General features: G+C 39.5%; 2 protein-coding genes, 1 long non-coding RNA gene and 1 pseudogene across 3 annotated transcripts; all 4 read right to left on the reverse strand.

Moving 5' to 3' along the window:
• Window positions 1-432: 432 nt before the first annotated feature.
• On the reverse strand, window positions 433-11,041 carry LOC139940274 (uncharacterized). Its single transcript, XR_011786437.1, has 4 exons — window positions 10,865-11,041; window positions 2,647-2,728; window positions 1,396-1,472; window positions 433-593 (listed from the first exon to the last, which is right to left on the reverse strand). It is a non-coding gene; the product is annotated as an uncharacterized lncRNA (long non-coding RNA).
• Window positions 11,042-13,572: 2,531 nt separating this feature from the next.
• Window positions 13,573-14,080, reverse strand: LOC139938474 (alpha-N-acetylgalactosamine-specific lectin-like; annotated as a pseudogene).
• A 1,686-nt stretch (window positions 14,081-15,766) lies between these two features.
• On the reverse strand, window positions 15,767-16,249 carry LOC139938344 (alpha-N-acetylgalactosamine-specific lectin-like). Its single transcript, XM_071933807.1, has one exon. It carries the CDS (start codon window positions 16,247-16,249, stop codon window positions 15,767-15,769), a length of 483 nt encoding a protein of 160 aa, XP_071789908.1.
• Window positions 16,250-18,613: 2,364 nt separating this feature from the next.
• On the reverse strand, window positions 18,614-19,117 carry LOC139938339 (alpha-N-acetylgalactosamine-specific lectin-like). Its single transcript, XM_071933795.1, has one exon. The coding sequence runs from the start codon at window positions 19,115-19,117 to the stop codon at window positions 18,614-18,616; it is 504 nt and encodes a 167-aa protein (XP_071789896.1).
• Window positions 19,118-19,842: the final 725 nt, after the last annotated feature.

The following is a 19,842-nucleotide window of genomic DNA, read 5'->3' on the forward strand; positions in this document are numbered from 1 at the left end:
GCTGGCTGACTGCTGCCACCGGAGTACGACGTGACATCAGGGTAGATGTGCAACTGGCTGGCTGACTGCTGCCACCAGAGTACGATGTGACATCAGGGTAGATGTGCAACTGGCTGGCTGACTGCTGCCAGCGGAGTACGATGTGACATCAGGGTAGATGTGCAACTGGCTGGCTGACTACTGCCACCGGAGTATGACATGACATCAGGGTAGATGTGCAACTGGCTGGCTGACTGCTGCCACCAGAGTATGACATGACATCAGGGTAGATGTGCAACTGGCTGGCTGACTACTGCCAGCGGAGTATGACATAACATCAGGGTAGATGTGCAACTGGCTGGCTGACTACTGCCACCGGAGTATGACATGACATCAGGGTAGATGTGCAACTGGCTGGCTGACTGCTGCCACCAGAGTATGACATGACATCAGGGTAGATGTGCAACTGGCTGGCTGACTGCTGCCAGCGGAGTATGACATGACATCAGGGTAGATGTGCAACTGGCTGGCTGACTGCTGCCACCAGAGTACGACGTGACATCAGGGTAGATGTGCTGTCTGTCCCCAGTCCATCCACAATGGCCCACGATCTACTGCAATGTGGAGATAAGGTCAAATGTAACAAAGTAAATGAATAGTCAGGTTCTTGGACAGGGTGAAGGACACAGTCATAACATGCCCCCCCCCCAAAAAAAAAAGGGGAAAAAAGTTCCCCATACATGGAACTTCTCATCAAAGCTTTGATTAAAGCTTTTCGAAATGGGGTAAAAAAGTCTTTAATTTTTGCTTTGGAGGAAGTTAATTTCAAAGTCAGGATAGCCTTCCTTTCATAGTTAAATGACTCAGTCATACTCAAATCACATTATCAATAACTCAGACCCCAGAGTCAAAGAGTTATAGAGTTGTATGACTCGAACCCGAGTCACAATGTCAATGACTCAAAAATCTGATTCCAGACTTGCTTGACTCGGACCCGAGTCACAATGGACTCAGGTCACGTAAGATGACTCAAGTGTTGTAAGACTCAGGAGTCACTTATGATGACTCAAACTCAAGTCACTTTTTTTGTGACTTGAACTCGGACTCGGTCCAGGTGACTCGTGACTCAAACTTGAATGTGAGGACTGGCACTCAAGGAATGCAGACTTTAGCACAATACTGCAATTCTTTATTTCACTGAGGGAATTCATTGTGTTCCCAACAACCTTAAAGGAACACGTTGCCTTGGATCGGTCGAGTTGGTCTTTGAAAAGCGTCTGCTACCGTTTGTTATAAAATGCATATAATGATCCACACAAGTATCACTCGACATTGCGAAAAAAATAGAAAAGTTGAAAAAAATAGTGTGAATTGTACACATATTTTCAACTGTCTGTTTTCCTTTGTTAAACTTGCCAATTGTCACACTTGATGGTATTTCACTGCAGAAGTTTCAACACCATGCCATGAACTGATCACCCTAGCTACCTCTTCTGAAAAAAAACATGGTATGAAAAAATTAAACCAGTGTTAAGGCAAGCTAACAAACCCCCTATGATATACCCAAGTCTTTCTAAAAGTGGGGGAAAAAGTATGTCATCAATTGTTGAAAGGTATTTGACACCCTTCCAGTGCAATCTTTGTAAACACCTACAATTATCCAATGATGTCTTATTTCAAGAAACTTGTCTCTTAATTTTTGTCCATACCTGAATTTCCATGACAATCAATCAAAATGGTCTTCCAAGGGTTCGACCTTTTGACAAACAACAAAATCCTGTCAGACAAGTACACTAATTAAATTGTTTACATAAAATGAGCGTGTTTCAAATTGCGGTCAAGAGTACAACTGTGGGGTGTCATGGCAGAGTGGTTAAGAGCATCAAATTTAAGTTCTGGTGGTTAAGTGTGGGTTCAAATCCTAGTCATGGTACCTGTGTCAGCCCTTCAACCAGGGGTATAAATGGGAAACCCGAGTGGGTGGATATTAATATTGTGTATGAAAAAGCCTTTGGAGCGCTACGATTGAGAAAGATAAAAGTGATGTTATTGGCCCATTGACCAGGGCACTAATGTAAGTGCATTGAGAGAGACGGTAATGGACCCTTCCCATAAAATATTATAATTACATTTACGCATGCGTACAGACCCTGTTGGTCGGCAAACACCATAGAGTTGTGCACTAAGCAGACGCGCAATCGCGTCTGCGTCACGCACCCATCAGCCGTGTACAAAACAGAGCGATGTTCCCTCATTTTGCCAACCAAAACGTTAGTGCGCACGCGCTTTGTGCAATTTGCATATTTCATGGGAAGGGTCTATTGTGAAAGACGCTATATAAGAACTAGTTGTTTTAAAGTGCCAATTCAAATTAAAACAGTCTTCTATGTTAAACTGCATAATTATAATGTTAAAATTCATGTTTTGTTTCAGGTCTAGTAAAAATAGTTCTGGTCCAGTTCAGATTTTAAGGTACAAGCCCTTCTTGTGGGCTAGTCATATAAATTTTGGCCCTGTACATCTGAGGTTAGTTAAATGCATTCACATCAAAAACAGCAGGGCTAAGTTTGATAATTTTACTGCTAAGAAATAGTTTGCAGTGAATCTTTCCATTGTACTTTTAAAGTTAAGAATGGACAAAGTTTACAAATTATCATGAGAGCTTACTGATTAAGTGCTTGAGTCAGTCCTGAGCCAGGTATAGATTAAGGGGTGGGTGCACTGGTGCACCCCAGCTAATTTTCACCAACTGAAAAAAAGAAAGAGAAATAATTTACAGGTTATTGCAAGCAAATGACTAATATAACAATTTTCCCGAGAGCATATTTTTCCCAAAAGTATAACCAACAACCATTGAGTTTCTGTGAAAATTGAACCCTAATAAACATAAAGCGCATTAAATTCTCCTTAGTCCTTATAATTCTTGACATCACAAAATGTGCAGATTTAATAAAGAATTTTCAGGGACAACAATTTATTTTGAACAAGAAATAATGCAGCATGTACACACATCTCATTTTGAACGGGACACAAACATTTTAGAGTTCAATAATGACTCAAGATAGCCGGGTGCACAGAAAAACCCCAAATATCATTTATTTTTTAAAATCACACATTTTTTACTTTTTTTAATTTATTATTAACATCCAACAGCGGATAGCCGCCACTTACAGAAGTCATTAAAAACTATGTATAAATATAAATATAAATATAAATAAAAATATAAATAATGAGGAAATATCGCGCTTTTTTGTACACGGCTAATGGCTGCGTGACGCAGATGCAATTGAGCCTCTGCTTAGTGCACACCTCTAAATAAAAAAAATGGCATTGCCAACCGACAAGAGTCTGTCCGCATGTGTGAATGTAATTAGCAAATTATGGGAAGGGTCCATTAGGCTCATGGCACTACTTTAAGAATGGTGCCTCGTCATTCACGTTGTCTTTGAAAATCTAAGCCAAACTGGGCCCAATTTTACAGAGCTGCTGGTTTTGTGCTTACTGCCCAAGTTTCCATTTCATAGCAATAACTGTAAGTGCACAAAAGGGCATATACCACCATTCCGATGCTTACTGTAGGAAAATAAATGAAGTTTTCTTGCTAACCTAGATCAATACGCCTACGCTTGAGCAATTTCTGTTGCTATGGAATTAGCCCCTAGCGCCTCAAAGGGGCTATTCAGAAGAATTAATTTTATGTCCAGGCAAAAACACATTGGCAACCAAATATCAATAGACCGATTGCGCTACACAACGTCACAAGACCTGTAGTGGGTATTAAAGGCAGTGGACACTATGGGTAATTACTCAAAATAATTATTGGCATAAAACCTTACTTGGTAATGAGTAATGGGGAGAGGTTGATAGTATTAAACATTGTGACAAACGGCTCCCTCTGAAGTGACGTAGTTTACAAGAAAGAAGTAAATTTCCATGAATTTGATTGAGGTCTCAAAATCAAGCATCTGAAAGCACACAACTTTGTGTGACAAGGGTGTTTTTTCTTTCATTCTTATCTCGCAACTTCGATGACCAATTGAGCTCAAATTTTCACAGGTTTGTTATTTTATGCGTATGTTGAGTGAGATACACCAAGTGAGAAGACTTGTCTTTGACAATTACCAATAGTGTCCATTGTCTTTAAACATCAACAAACACGGTGTACTGCATATCAACGTGCGTTAACAAGACATGATTAATGTTGCAATTTTTTGTTCAATAAAGACTCCATTCTCAAAATAACTGAAGAATGTACTTGAGTTTGTAACATGAGACCTTACCGGTGGCCGAACAATGCCTGTAATGGGTAAACACAGTTCCACCAACTAGGAAATTCCATGAGAATGTTCACATAATGTCACATGTTTGTGCACGGAAAGTGTGGTTTTACAGTGCCCTCATTGTAATAATTTTGCTGCCAATATTTTCAATACAAATCTCCTGAAGAAGCTGCAAATCCCTTTATTTTCACCCTCAACATATTTTATTAGAAGGGGTAGATGTCAGCTAGAGTCAGACAACTTCGAGATCTCCCTTATTACAGCCCAACTTCACGCCTTGCACAGCGCAAAATCCACGGCGCGTGAGCTCGCTACATGTATAACCTCAGTAATTTACGCAGTCTAACCATACTCTAAAAAAACAACTCTTTTGTAGTAGAACAGCAAATGTAATTTAAATCAATGTCACAACATTCATCATTTTTAAATGAGCTTTTAATTGTTATATAAATCATTTAAAATGTTATTTATTGAAAATACAGCCAATTATGGTCAAAAGGTCCAAGTCTTCCCATGTCTTAACTGAGTAGTTTAGTTTATCTATACCCACAATAGGTCACGTGGTCACATGTAAACATTGGTAGCGCAATCGGTCTATTGGCAACCAGTTGTAATGAGTTATGAAATAAGATACATCTAGACCTACATGTAATTATATTGGCCCAACTTCATAGCTCATGCTTACTGTCAAGCGTTGCACAGGTTAGCCATGTTAGCAGGGAGTTTTGGCTTACGTGCATGAGAATACTTCATATAATTAGGCATTCTTTATTGCTTATATGCCTACAGCTAGAGCAGAAACTCGGCATTTGCTAAGTAATGATATCAGAGAGTGGTGATAGTAAGTGCAGTACTCTGCGGTAAGCAGAGCCATGAAATTGGGCCCTGTAAATCATCATCATTACCAATCTAGGCCCAATTAAATTTCATAAAGCCTGAAGCACAAAAAAACTTGTTAAGCACAGACAATTATTTTCTTAGCAGAAACTGGTAACAGCCAAAAGTCCATCAAGTTTACATTGTTGTGACTGGTGCGCAAAAATGTTTTTGCTTTGAGTAGAAATTTGCTAAGCAGTATTTTCTGTTTATAAGCTTAGCATGATGTTGGATGCACCACATGTAACCCGTTGGATGTCGGCAGTGTTTACAATCAGACAAAATGCTTGGGCCACTCATTCCAAACGTTACATAAAACCACTCCATGTGCAAATTTGCCTTGACAAAAAAATGATCTCCCCCATCCCCCCGCTCAACGTTGACTGGAAGGCAGAAGACCATGCAATCCGTACAATCAGAACCAACATTGAAAGGGGGGCAGGGGGCCCAATGACATATGGCCGGGATAGTAGAGTTCATCAGCATTCAAGGTGCTACTGTCCTGCATCAGGGTCTAGGCCATGGTTCTGCAAAGACACCCACAGTTCCTCCTCTCCTGGCTAAGATGTTGACTAAGATGGCTCGCACAACTCTTGGTGTTGCAGACGGTGCCTGACGTGTTGCAGCCATCATTGGTGTTGCAGTGCCCTGTGTGTTGCAGCCATACATGTAGGCGCCTACTCCTACTATCTTGTTTGTAAACTTGTGGAAGTTGTTCTTGCTTGGTTTACTTGGGGAGGTTACCATAGATCATTGGCCATCTTGAGTATTCAAGCCCAGCAGCCAGCATGGGATTAGGCCAAAAAAACAAAGTTTCTCCCTCGTAAGGAGGAAATATCTCTATTGCTGCAATGAAGATGCTTGAAGCTTCTTGAGTCATCGGGAGTGGTTGAAGGTCCAGATATTCTTCATATCACTGACTGCTTTCAAGGGAAGACCTCCCAAACTTTGACATCTCTTCCAAGCCCATAATGAATGATAGGATTGAAACTCTCTTGAGGAACTTCAATGGTCTTGAGTAGCTCCTGGTCAGCTAAGTTGAAGGCATCGAGGTGCAGCACCACTTTGTTTCACCATGAACCATGTTCACTTAAGGCTGTCAAGGAAAATTAACATAACTTTGGAAAAAAACAATGAAAGAGACATTTTAGACTCATAAAGATTATCTGGGAAAGTTTATTTGTTCTCTATTGTGAAATTGCACTATAAAAAAACAATTGGAAGGACAATAACAAATTCAAACATAACCACAATTGAAACTTACAAGCGTTACAGAAACTATAACTTAAACAGCAAGTTTTGACCATGACAAAATGACTGTAGGGGCTATATTGTCTTTAAGTATAAATATATTGTTAATTTTCAGTCGAACAAAGAAAACTTAACTAGAGCGGGGCTTGAACATGCCACCTCTGGATCAACATGCCATTGGCTCTAGCCCTCTGCTGGTTGTCTCCCTTTTTTGTCAATATCTTTTTTTAAGTAAACAGCATTATTGTCCAAAGTCCCACACTTCGTGTATCACAACTTTAAATAAAACAACAAACCTGTGAAAATTTAGGCTCAATCGGTCATCGGAGTCGGGAGAAAATAACGGGAAAACCCAGCCTTGTTTCCGCACATTTCGCCGTGTCATGACATGTCTATAAAATAAATCCGTCAGTCTCGATATCGAGAATTGATAATTGTTTTACTGTTTTCTCAAAAAGTAAAGCATTTCATGGACTAATATTTCAAGGGAAGTCTTTCACCATTACCTTCTGTAAACCCTCTAAGTTATTTGTAAATCTGTGAACTTTTGAGTTTCGTTCTGTTCAGAAAGTGTCCAATGGCTCTAATACTTGATATATTTGTTATAACACAAGATGAGGATGATCAGTGCATGAAAGCCACAATTTATTTTAAGTAAAAATCAAAGTATAGGTTTTCTCGTCAATTTCGGAAAATGAGCAGCCAAAATTAACCACCAGCTTATTCTATTTGGCACGAAATTGAATGATACTGAAAAGGGTCATTTGATTTCATTTAAGACTAGTCAAATGTACTTTTACGTTATTCGATTTAACAAAATAATCATTCAATTTAACAAATAATCAAAGCAGCATTCAAATTCACAGACGCTTGTTGAGGCGTGTGTCACGAAAAAGAATGACGCTACGCTAAATTGAACAGAGTGCTAAAGGAATTTGACTCGACTCAAAACGAAATTGAACGGCCGAATTCTGAATTTGTAACGCAGTAACAACTGGAGAGGCAAAGCAGTTTTAATTCGAATGCATGAAAATGAAATTGCTCATTTGCCGAATTCGACCGAGAAAACCTACGTATAATATTACAGGCCTGATAGGCCTACTTCAAGGAGGCAACGAACGAAGGCGATTGCATCCATGCCCTCTAGTCATTGCCTTGGTGCCCTGGAAATACTCCAGAAGAAATAAACAATTTCCTCAAAGGGTGCCCTTTACCGAGGAGAAAATGCTTTGGTGTCCCTGCGCTTTGAAAAATGAAGCATACAGCCCTGATATTGTCACACACAGTAATATTTATGTTTTAATGATCAACAAACCTGTGAACGTTTGGGCTTAATCTGTTGTGTTAGCCAGAAGCAAAGTGTGGTAATCATTTTTCAGCATGTAAACGTAACGTTTTTAATATTGGTTGTAACAACAAAAATTAGCTGTTGCATTTATTTTCAGGTTCTCAGACCGGTTTTCTTAAATATGACTTTGTTTCAGAAGAAAATATTTCGAAGAAAAATACAATTTATGTTGTAGAATGAGCTTACATAATCAGTCATTGATAATTTATTATTTTTTTTATACCAATATAAACCACAAGGGAAACTGACTGGATAAGTTTTAAAATGATTTTGAGGGTTGAACAAAGAATTGACTACAGTGGGATTCGAACCAACGACCTCTGGATTAACGTGCCGGCGCGTAGTGTCCCTATTTTGTCATTAGGCCTAAAACAAAATTGTTGGATTGCCCTATCCCGACCGACCGTCGGTCGCGTTTTTTATAAAACTTCATTTTCATTTTTTTTACCCCCTTTTTTTACTTCCGAAATTTGATTTCATTAATATTTAATGCTAACAAAAATGGTAGATTTGACACAAATATTTGTTTTCGGCCGACTACTTACGGTCGACAATAATTATCCAGTGCAACGGTCGTGGTTTCAACGTTCACAAAAACGCAACAAACTAAGCTTGGGCGATATCTCGATATTATCGAATATCGCGATACTAATTTGGTATCGATTTCGACAACGGATCGATTTGGTTTTAATCGAAACATCGATATATCGCGATATATCGCGATATCGATTAAATATCGCAAAATAGCGATGTATTTCCTAGCTGAGACATCTTGCACCCCATAGTTTTGGAGTAAAACCAGAAGAATAGGTCATTAGAACACCTCTCTTATGCTATGACTGTCTCTTCTACAACTTTCAATGGGAGTTAGAAGACTGATGATGTCAAATTTAATTAATCGCGATTATAGCGAATATCGCGATATAATGTCGGCGATATATCGTGAATAAAATAAATCGATATCGCCCAAGCTTACAACGTACAAAAAACGTCTAACACTCCATTGAACAGCAGAGGGCGTTGTTGCCAGTTATGCCCATATATGGTATCGCTCGTTTATTAAACGGCAAAAAACATGGTAAATGAAATGACTCTTGGAAATTGTTTTTGAAGGAATTTGCCAAAATAAAGACGCAAAAAGAGCACTTGAATCGAGATGTATAAGATGATACCTAGCTTGTTTGACAGCTAGATCTTTCATTCAAATGTTTATATGCAGTTGTGGGCATGCTTTGACATCTGAATAAAAAAATATTTTAAAAAATCCCGACCGACCGACCGACCGAAGCAAAAAATCGGGTGAAAGGGCAATCCAACATATTTTTTTTTTTTAGGCCTTATCTTTGTTCAGGGGGTGCCAGTCACTAACTGAGTGTCGTGTAGCCAGGGATCACACCCGATATACGATACAAACTGGGAAGTGGTAGCCAGGGGATCACCTTACCAATCCTGTATAATATCACCATATCCCATTTGAAAGATCCTTTATGATATTAATCATTATTATTTTTTCCAAAGAGAGTATTTTATATAGTGTTTGCCTCCCTATGTGACTGGATTAACAGGCTTTCAAGCTACAGTGTTTATACTTTTGTTGATCCTGGTCATCACATTAGGGTTGTTTTGTAATTTCCTATGCCCTATACTGTTTTTCTTGCTTTGTATTTACTTTTGTACATACATGTATTATCTATTTGACATACTGTCTGCTTGTTTTTGTAATTGGTTAATGGCCAAATAAAGAATAAGAATAAGAATTGCAAACTTGCCTAACTAACCCCAGTCCACCAACTATGTTTGTGTTGTTGTTGACAATTCACCTTCAGCCTTTTCGAGAAACATTTCTCGAATCAATGGGTTCGAGAAATTATGGGTCACACTTTTAAATAAAGAACGGCAGAGTTTGGGTGTTGTGGAAGTGTTGTGGAAAGAGTGAAGAAAACTATTTAAAAAAATCAATATTTTCACTTGGATTCCACTAAAATAAAGCTTCATATAATTTTTTTAAATGACCATTAACAGAACTAGCCTTTAACCATTGTTTACCAAGCATGTATGCTTCATTTTTGAAAAGGGCAAGTGCTGTGAAAATATACTGTGTCTGTAGTGAACGTTTTACAAAATTGTAATTTCTGTCAAACAGACTATCCACTAAAACATTCAATTGATACTTCAGTCACAAAGATTGTCAGAAACCTGTTTTTATTATTTTAAAACATATATATATACAAGAAAAATGACTAATAAGATTAAGATTAATAGTTTTAATAAATACAATTAAAAAAGTTAAATATCAATCAATGTTTTCAACTGCGCCATTCCACATAGGTTGGGGGTCGGGTATCAGATATTTTTTTGGAGAGGGGCGTAGATTTGCATTCTATATATTTTTTAGTTAAAAACAAAAAATTTGGAGTAAGAATATGTAGCACATAAATATCCCATGTCAAATACAAAACAAATTGCATTTCCAGGAAGTAAATTGGATAACTTTCCGTATGGCGCCACCACTTTTTCACTCATTTTTACAAAAAGGGATACATCAATCAGGTAAATAAGATACTATATTATTTTATTTCGAATGAAAAAGTGGTGGCGCCATACGGAAACTTTTCCAGTAAATTACACAGGGCTGAGCCGAGGCTGAGAGCGAGGGTGTGGATTAAGTGGGAGGCTGACACGCCCACAAAAAGCACAAATCAGAAGAAAAAGAGGAGATTTAATACTAATCCATTCATTAGGCGAGACTTGTACAATTCGGATAACTTTCCGTATGGCGCAACCACCTTTTCACTCATTTTTACAAAAAGGGATATCTTATTGAGGTAAATTAGATACTATATTATTTCATATCGAATGAAAAAGTGGTGGTGCCACACGGAAACTTTTCCTACAATTCTTGTGACAGAAACATGCCCTAAGCAGCTCAAATCACTGAATATCTCTTTTTGTAACTGCCATTTTATTTACAAAAGCTCACCAAGGATTTTAAAAACCCGCGCCATCTTTTGTCATCCGGGCTTGTGCATGCAACCATGAATCAGTTAACCGATTTTGTTTCACTATTTTTGCAAAAATTCAAGCTAAAATGTCACAATTTCACCTACATGCATAATGTAAGAGTACATACCTTTGAAAATATGTGCTTTTTGCAGCAAATTGGGTTCATATTCAGGTAGAATAAGGTCTTTTCCCGGCAAGAACTTGTCACTTACTTTTTGCTCGAACCATGCTGCTTTGGGAAGACGTCGCATGGCCGTTTACAGAACATGAGGGCGCTGTTCGCCCAAGGGGCATTTAATTGTGGCCGTTTTCGAAATTGCGGGTAATTGCTTCGGCTTCGGCCTATGGGCACCGAATTCCCATAATGAAAGTGTCGATTTTGAATCAGCATAAGCCAAAGCCAGAAATTTTAAACCCTGTATTCGAAAAGGGTCAATAAAACATTGAGCAATATTTAGTACCCCTTTTCAAAGGATATTTTTAAGAACAAAATTTTCATGGTCGTCACACGTATCATGTAGTTATTACTTTCGTTTGAGATAATTGGCAAAACTTTCACAATTTTAACTTTAACAACTATGATAATTAAAAAGCTTTTTAATTAACAAATTTATATAAAACAAAATCAAGTAAAACTATTTATATTTTCAAATGAAAAATCAGATTTTTCAGTCAGTAGGTTCCAATTTTATCTCAAAAACATGTATGTCACAAAAGAAACTTTTTTTTTAATCAATAAAATCGTTTACCAGCCTGAAAATCGTACAGCTACTATTGCTAGCTAAAAATTGTTCTGCTTCACAGCTTTATGAAATTGGGCCCACTGGCTGGTTATCTGACAATAATATTATGAGGATTCCCTTTTCCATTTTTGCAACGTTTGATCAAAAGAAAGGTACCACTGTTGTTGAGTTTTATTTAAAAAAAAAAAAATAAAAAAAAAACGGGGGGAAAAAAATTGCCTGACCTTCAACCCTGATGAGTCTTTCTCATTTTTAGTCTTTGAGAAAAACGGTGTTGAAACGTCAGGTCATTATTTGTTCGCATACATTATAGTTCCTTATAGCTAAGGCTTTCAGTTCCCATCAGCTTGTTCTATTTTCTAAGTTTTGTTTTGCATTATTTACTTTTGTGAAGGCAATTAAGCCAGACAATAGTTGTCAACCAAGCTTCATCCCCTCCCAGTGCAAACCACTCAGAATCCTTTCAGTGGATCAAACGAATGAGCAAAATGCCAATTATTATAACAAAGAATAACGTCCATCGGTCCGTTGTTTTAATTTATATACTTAATATAACGATACTCACGATAAAAACACAATAAATTATTAATCAACCATTAATTGAACATCTTTAAAGGCAGTGGACACTATTGGTAATTACTCAAAATAATTATTGCCATGAAACCTTTCTTGGTGACAAGTAATGGGGAGAGGTTGATGGTATAAAACATTGTGTGAAATGCCATAGTTTTCAGGTTTGTTATTTTATGCATATGTTGAGATACACCAACTGTGAAGGGTAGTCTTTGACAATTACCAATAGTGTCCACTGCCTTTAAACTATAATAATTATTATACTATAATAAACTTTATCTCGAAACAAGTATCTCGGTGTTTTCTACGCGGCTAAAACAATGGTTGTTTGGTGACATTGCTTGATTTCGAGACCTCAAATTCTAAATCGGAGGTCTCGAGGTCGCGGAAAATTACTTTGTTCTCGAAAACAAAGTCACTTCAGAGGGAGCTGTTTCTCACAAAGCTTTATACTATCAACCTCTCCCCATAACTCGTTACCACGTAAGGTTTTATGCTAATAATTATTTCGAGTAATTACCAATAGTGTCCATTGCTTTTAAACCGTTCGATTGTTTTAATCCTAGTCACGTAATACCGCAAAAATCCGGAGTAATAATACACGGAAATAATTCTAAATAGAAACACACAATCTGATAAATGATACTAATTCATGCTCAGATTCAAAATTATTAGCTGCCTTCTTAAAAAGGGGTTTATTATACCGGAGGGCTAAGGAAAAGTGCCAAGATGGACGCCCTACTTTAATTGCTTTGGTTCATGGTCTGGTCAATCGATGTCAGGATCTTGAGGAATGGTTTATTCCTATTCCTCTGCAAGGGTTACAATTCAAAAGGCAATAATATTCATATTAAGTTGACTTTATTGTCAATAACCGCCATTGTAGTTTGTATTGTGACTTCACATTTGCAATTGAGATATATTTGCACTTGAGATCACTTTTAACTCTTCATTGCGTTCAATTTTTCGTGTGGAGTTTGGTTACTTTTTGTAGCACAAAACACGATGTCCACATTAAACCTACACCGTTTGAAGATGGTAAGAAAGCTTAAGCTGCCTTAAAATATTACTTGCTGAGGTGCTATAATTTTTCAGAAATGAGTAAAACAATGTCACAAAAATACGTTATACATGCTAATGATATCGCTATAGCTGTAGACCAGCATGCACATGGCATGCCCCTTGATCCACGCTATGAAACGCGCGCGATAAGTCCGGTTCGATTATTGTTCTGCGCTGCATTTGCTTTGCGTCACTTGCGCCTTTTGGACAAATTTTTGTTTTGCGTCCAATTGTTTTTTTTTTTCGTGAAGCTATATTATTGAGGGACTGCTGTATAGCTATTGGTGGCATTTTGTTTGGTTTTGCGTCGCATGTTTAGTCTTAAGTCTTTTTCCCAGTTGCACGTTCTTTGCGACCTTCCGGGCACAGAATGATTACGTTTTACAAAGTTTTTTTTCTTTCTCTTCTTATGCAAGTCACCCATGAAGCCAGTAGGTATAGTTGGTCACAGTTTCACTCAGAACCTGGCTGTTATTTTACAAACAGAACGCCTGAGGGAATTACATGGCAGGTCATTCCACAAGATGGTACCACCCGATCCATGTATCTCAGCGCAGGGTCCATCACCGCTGGGTTGTCCCGTATGCCAGTTGGTGTAGCCCTGTGAAGGGCTGCCGTCAATAAAGCGCCAAGTTGGAGAGCCAATCGATGTATCCTTGCGGTAGCCGAACCAAGTTGCCATGCCGCTTTCTCCGTAAACGGATTTTATAAGCAGGAGGAGGAAGTCGGAATCCTCCTTGGCTCATAATGGACGCCAGATGAGATGGTCTGCCATGGCGTGACAAACTCTGACAGTGCTGTTCAGCTTCATCAAAGGTCTTTTCATCCGTCACAAGAAGGTAGCAATGATTCCCAAAACTTGTCCATGGACTGATGCAGGACATGCAGGGAGATACAATCAGGAAATGCGACTGAAGGAGAGCTGCAAGAATACTGAAAGTGATGACACTGAAAGAACTCGCCATATTCAGGAACCAAAAGCAGTCTAAAGATTAGACGAGCAGCGGGGGGTGGTCGTAAAAATAAAAACCCATTGCGTTCAGACAGCACAGAGTTAAACCCGATCCGGTTTATCTTCGGTTTTAAGAGGTCAAAGTAGACGCGACCCCGTTGCTCTAACATCCGGTTTTATTCATCAGATTCACGCACCGAGTATGCCGAGATACCGAGTGCCCCATGCCCTGGATGATCAGACAGGGCATAATTATTGGATACAAATGGCTCAATCGAACGCGGTAACAGTTTTACCGTTGGGAGGATATGGGCACTTAAAACAAACATGAACACGACTCGAAATTATTTTTTTAAACAAACAAAATATTGATACAAACCGCCGAGAAAACTCACCAAAATATTGCCCATATTCCATGAAACAGAACACGCAGTGTTAAAAGATAAACCCGAACCGGTTTAGACTTAGAGCAGAGGCATTCATTAGCGCCGACTTGGTGTCGTTCTCAGTATAGCCTTTGTTCACCAATTATCAATAATTGGGGAGACCGTCTTGGCTTAATTGGGGAGACCGCTTTGGTGTCACTGTAAATCAATTGTGACGAGTCAATTAGTGTGAATAATTATAATATTCATCACAATTCTTTTGCTATACTAGCGATACCTGTATCAGTCGATTTTCTTGAGGTCACCTTTATCCCTGTCCGTAGACCAACACTTGCAAAGACGTAGGTGACTAGACTAAAGGTTATAATGGTTCCTCAGTACATGTTTCTGCCAACTGCCAGGCCAGGTTTCTCAGTAGTTTGCTTTTTATAGTTGTTTTACATTATTTGTTTTCTTCTTAAAACTATCGTATTGCTTGTCCTTGCCAATAATTGATGTCCAATTTTTTAAAGACAGTGGACACCATTGGTAATTGTCAAAGACTAGTCTTCACAGTTGGTGTATCTCAACATATGCATAAAATAACAAACCTGTGAAAATTTCAGCTCAATCGGTCGTCAAAGTTGCGAGATAATAATGAAAGGAAAAAACCCTTTTCACACGAAGTTGTGTGCTTTTTGATGCTTGATTTCGATACCTCAAATTCTAAACTTGAGGTCTCGAAATCAAATTCGTGGAAAATTACTTCTTTCTCGAAAACGACGTCACTTCAGAGTATTATTTTGAGTAATTACCAATAGTGTCCACTGCCTTTAATGTGATTTTTAATGTGTGCTGGCAAATAAAATGAAACGACATGAAATAATTTATACTATTTTGACGATAGAGCAGAGAGCAGAGACACTCACTGTAGCGCCAACTGTCACTGCATAATCACCCCAATTATTTTGCAATAATACCTCCAGCGACACCTGTATCAATCGATTTGCTTGTGGAAACTTGTATTCGTGTTTGATAGTAGACTCTTCAACTCAAGTCCAAGTTCTGTGCCATCGCGAGAAAACTATTGTTTTGTGATGCCTTGCATTCCCCAACCTGCTCCGAACGCAAATTTCTATTTTGCGTTGCTTTTTTCGCTGCTTTTTGAGTTATGCGCCAACGACTTGGTAGAACGACTTTTATACATTAGACTTGTTCCCATCAGTCGCACGTAGGTTTTGACCTTCTTCCAGGCACACGACGATAATTTTACAATGCGTTTGCTGTCTCTCTTCTTAGCATCCATGAAGCCGGTAGTTAGCCACAGTTTAAACTCAGAACCTGGCTGCTATTTTACAAATAGAACGCCTGAGGGACCAACATTGAAGGTCATTCCACGTGTTAAGCATCTCGACGCAGCGTCCATCGCCACTGGGTTGATCCGCGGGGAAGTAGGTGTACCCTCCGGATGGACTGCCGTCGAGCCAGGCAAAGCTACCGGATTCGTTCTTGTAGTAGCCGATCCAGATTTTCGTGCGGATTTCTCCGTAAACGGATTTGATAAGCAGGAGGAGGAAGTCGTGTTCCTCTTGGCTCATAATCGACGCCAGATGAGATGGTCTTCCGAGGCGTGACAAACTCTGACAGTACTGTTCAGCTTCATCAAATTTCGTCTCATTCGTCACAAGAAGGTAGCAATGATTCCCAAAACTAGTCCATGGACTGATGCAGGACATGCAGGGAGATACGATCAGCAAATGTGACTGAAGGAGAGCTACAAGAACACTGAAAGTGATTACACTGAAATAACTCGCCATACTCAGGAACCAGAAGAAGTTTACAATCAAAGACTATAATGATCTAAAAACTTAAACGAGGATGAATGTGGCTAAAGGTTTTGTTTATAACTGATAACTTTAACGAGAAAAGAGGCATTTACTAGCGCTGACATAGCACCATGCTCAATGTATAGCTTTCGATCACCACTGATAGCTCGGAGGTGACGTCAAGATGTCAGCTACTGTCAATAATTATAATATTTTCCCAATTTTGTTTTTGCAATATTACCTACTAGCGACACCGGTATCTATCGATTTGCTTTGTGGTAACCGTCATCTGTGTGTCCGTAGACCAATAAACACAAGGAACCAAGCTATATGCACCAGCAAAACAAATCACAAGTTGATTGGAAGAAAATATTATATTGACCAGATATTGGCCTATATTTGGTTCGACTATGATCAAAACTTGTGATTGGTCTGTCCTGGCCCGACCATGCGCTTTGAATGGTTTTTGTTTCTATTCTTGGCCATTGACCAAAACAGTTATTGCACAGCCGCGAAAACGCACTGAGAAGTCAAGCTGTCAAGATGGACGCCGTGATTATTACTTTTGTTCATAAACATAAAACATTTTTGTCATTTGTTGGTATCTTTCTAGCTTGGTTACTGTTATTTCTGGAGCAGTATTGTAATTGCTTGATGCGTAAGTGTAATCATTGTTATACCTGTATAGTTATATCATTCAGCTTATTGCTTTGGTATGGTTTTCCATCTTACCACAAACTCGGTACACGCGCATATATTAGGAGTTGAATGAGGTGCATCCTGTTCTAGCTAGTGATCAAGTTTGATCGCTAGCTTGAACAGGATGTACCGCATTCAACAGGTATACTTATGCCATTATTGGCCCGGCTGCTTTTTTTCGATTTTTTTTTTTTTTTTTATTGTTTTTTTCTCGGGGGGTGGGGGCGTTGGGTTTGCTCTATATCAATGCAAAGGTTTGTGTTCGAATCCCATCTGAGTGATTTGCCTATGCATTTTTTTTTCACAGAGCTCGGAAAAGCACTGAGTATACAGTGCTTACTACAACTTATTACACGTCGGTGTTTAGGTAAAAACAAATCCCCGCTGCAATTATAACATCCAAAACACCACACACGATGTCAAAATAGTGTCTCTATGCAATACTATCTGGAGGACATTATTGCATATGCAATCGTGTCCGCCCGGACGCTGCTGCACAATGCAATTGTGTCCGCCCCATGCAAAACCGTCCTTGCAGTAAATTAAACGCCCTTGGTTGACGGAACACGTTCGCCATTTCTTTTACAAGAGGCCAAGTGCATGTCATGAATGACGTCGGAAATGTTCGGCCGTTGGGTTTTCGCTGCAATCATAAATACGTGAACATTCATGCTGCATACACGTAGGTTCAGTGCATGCACGCTCGCTCACGCGCGCACATAAATGTAGCCTGCAGTCATGCTGTGTCCACCGGACGGTTTTTGCATAGCCCCGGACACGATTGCATGTGCAAACGTGTCTGGAGCGGACAGTATTGCATGGCGGACACAATTACATCTGACAATTGCACCTGACACCCGCCGTCAATGGCAGAAGTGTTTCTTTTTTTTTCAAAACCTAGTGGTCGGGGCCTTATCTTTTTAAAGATCTATATAAGTACGAACAATTAAAATCTGTGCAAATATAAAACTACATTTTAACTGGGTGATAAACATACACATCTATACTATGGGTGCGTTTGTTTAGCTTCCCTTGGTCATCCACGGTCTGCCCCGGTGCGTTTGAATAGCTTTTGACGTCATTTCAAGGGCTCACCCAGGTCAGCCCCCAGTGCCCTGCTTGCGGTGTGGGTCACTTGGGGGCTGGCCCTAGGTAAACGACGTCACAACGAGAGCGGTGAGTGGTCGTTGTTAAGCTCTTTTCAAGGGCTCACCTGAGTGAGCACCACGGGGTAGACCCAGGGAAGCTAAACGAACGCACCCTATAATAGGGCTTAAATCGCAAGGGCGCCGCCATTGTTGTGTGGGCGCCGCCATGTCGGTTTCACGTCAAGTGGTTCTGCAGGGCCCAATTTCATGGCTTTGCTTACCGCCGAATTCTGTGCTGATGTTAGTTATTGTAGTTGCAGTCACAGTTCCACTCAGAAGCTGCTAGCAGTTAGGCAAAGGCAGTTATAGTCACAGTTCCACTTAGAACCTGACAGCTAAAGTCACAGTTCCACTTAGAACCTGGCAGTTGTAGTCACAGTTCCACTTAGAACCTGGCAGTTATAGTCACAGTAGAGCCTGATAGATAGTCACAATTAAACTTAGAACCTGGCATACAGTTGTAGTCACAGTTCTACTTAGAACCTGGCAGTTATAGCTACAGTTCCACTCAGAACCTGGTTGCTATTTTACAGACGGATCTTCTGCGTTCGTAACATGGCATGTCATTCCACAAGAAGTTGAAATCATCTGTAGTATCTAGAAACTCAGCACAGTCTCCGTCGCCACTGGGTTGAGCTGCGTACCAGTTGGTGTACCCTCCGGATGGAGTGCCGTCGAGCCAGGCAAAGCTACCGGATTCGTCCTTGCGGTAGCCGAACCAGGTTTTCATGCCGCTTTCCCCGTACACCGATTTGATAAGCAGGACGAGGAAATCGTGTTCCTCTTGGCTCAAAATGGACGCCAGATAAGATGGTTTGCCAAGGCGTGACAGACTCTGGCAATACTGTTCAGCTTCAACAAAGGTCTTGGCATCTGTCACAAGAAGGTAGCAATGATTCCCAAAACTTGTCCATGGACTGATGCAGGACATGCAGGGAGATACGATCAGGAAATGTGACTGAAGGAGAGCTACAAGAATACTGCAAGTGATGACACTGAAAGAACTCGCCATACCCAGGAACCAAAAGAAGTTCACTATCAAAGTTCACTGACAAATTGAGCAAGGAAGTATACTTAAAGACTTATAACTAATGGTACAGAGCAGAGACACTGTAGCGCTGATTTAGATACCGTACTCAATGCAGCCTTGATCACCAATGGAGGTCAGTGGTGTATAAAATTGTTTCACCGCAGTATTATATCTGATTATTATTATTAGTTGAGATACCGGCTACATCATCGGTATTGATCTATATACATGCGTTTGTTTATAACCTTCGTCGCTGGACCAACGCAAGGTACCAGCTACGTCAGCTAAGGTGAACTATGCTAAGTGACTTAAAGGCAGTGGACACTATTGGTAATTACTCAAAATAATTATTAGCATAAAACTTACTTGGTAACGAGTAATGGGGAGCTATTGATAGTATAAAACATTGTGAGAAACGGCTCCCTCTAAAGTAACGTAGTTTCCGAGAAAGAAGTAATTTTCCACGAATTTGATTTCGAGACCTCAGATTTAGAATTTTCGAAATCAAGCATCTGAAAGCACACATCTTCGTATGACAAGGGTGATTTTTTCTTTCATTATTATCTCGCAACTCCGAACTACCGATTGAGCTCAAATTTTCACAGGTTTGTTTATTATGCAAGTTTAGATACATCAAGTGGAGGTCTGGTATTTGACAATTACCAATAGTGTCCACTGCCTTTAAATAAATTTAAAAAATCAGCAAG

The sequence above is a fragment of the Asterias amurensis genome, chromosome 1 (assembly GCF_032118995.1).
Source record: "Asterias amurensis chromosome 1, ASM3211899v1".
NCBI lineage: Eukaryota > Metazoa > Echinodermata > Asteroidea > Forcipulatida > Asteriidae > Asterias > Asterias amurensis.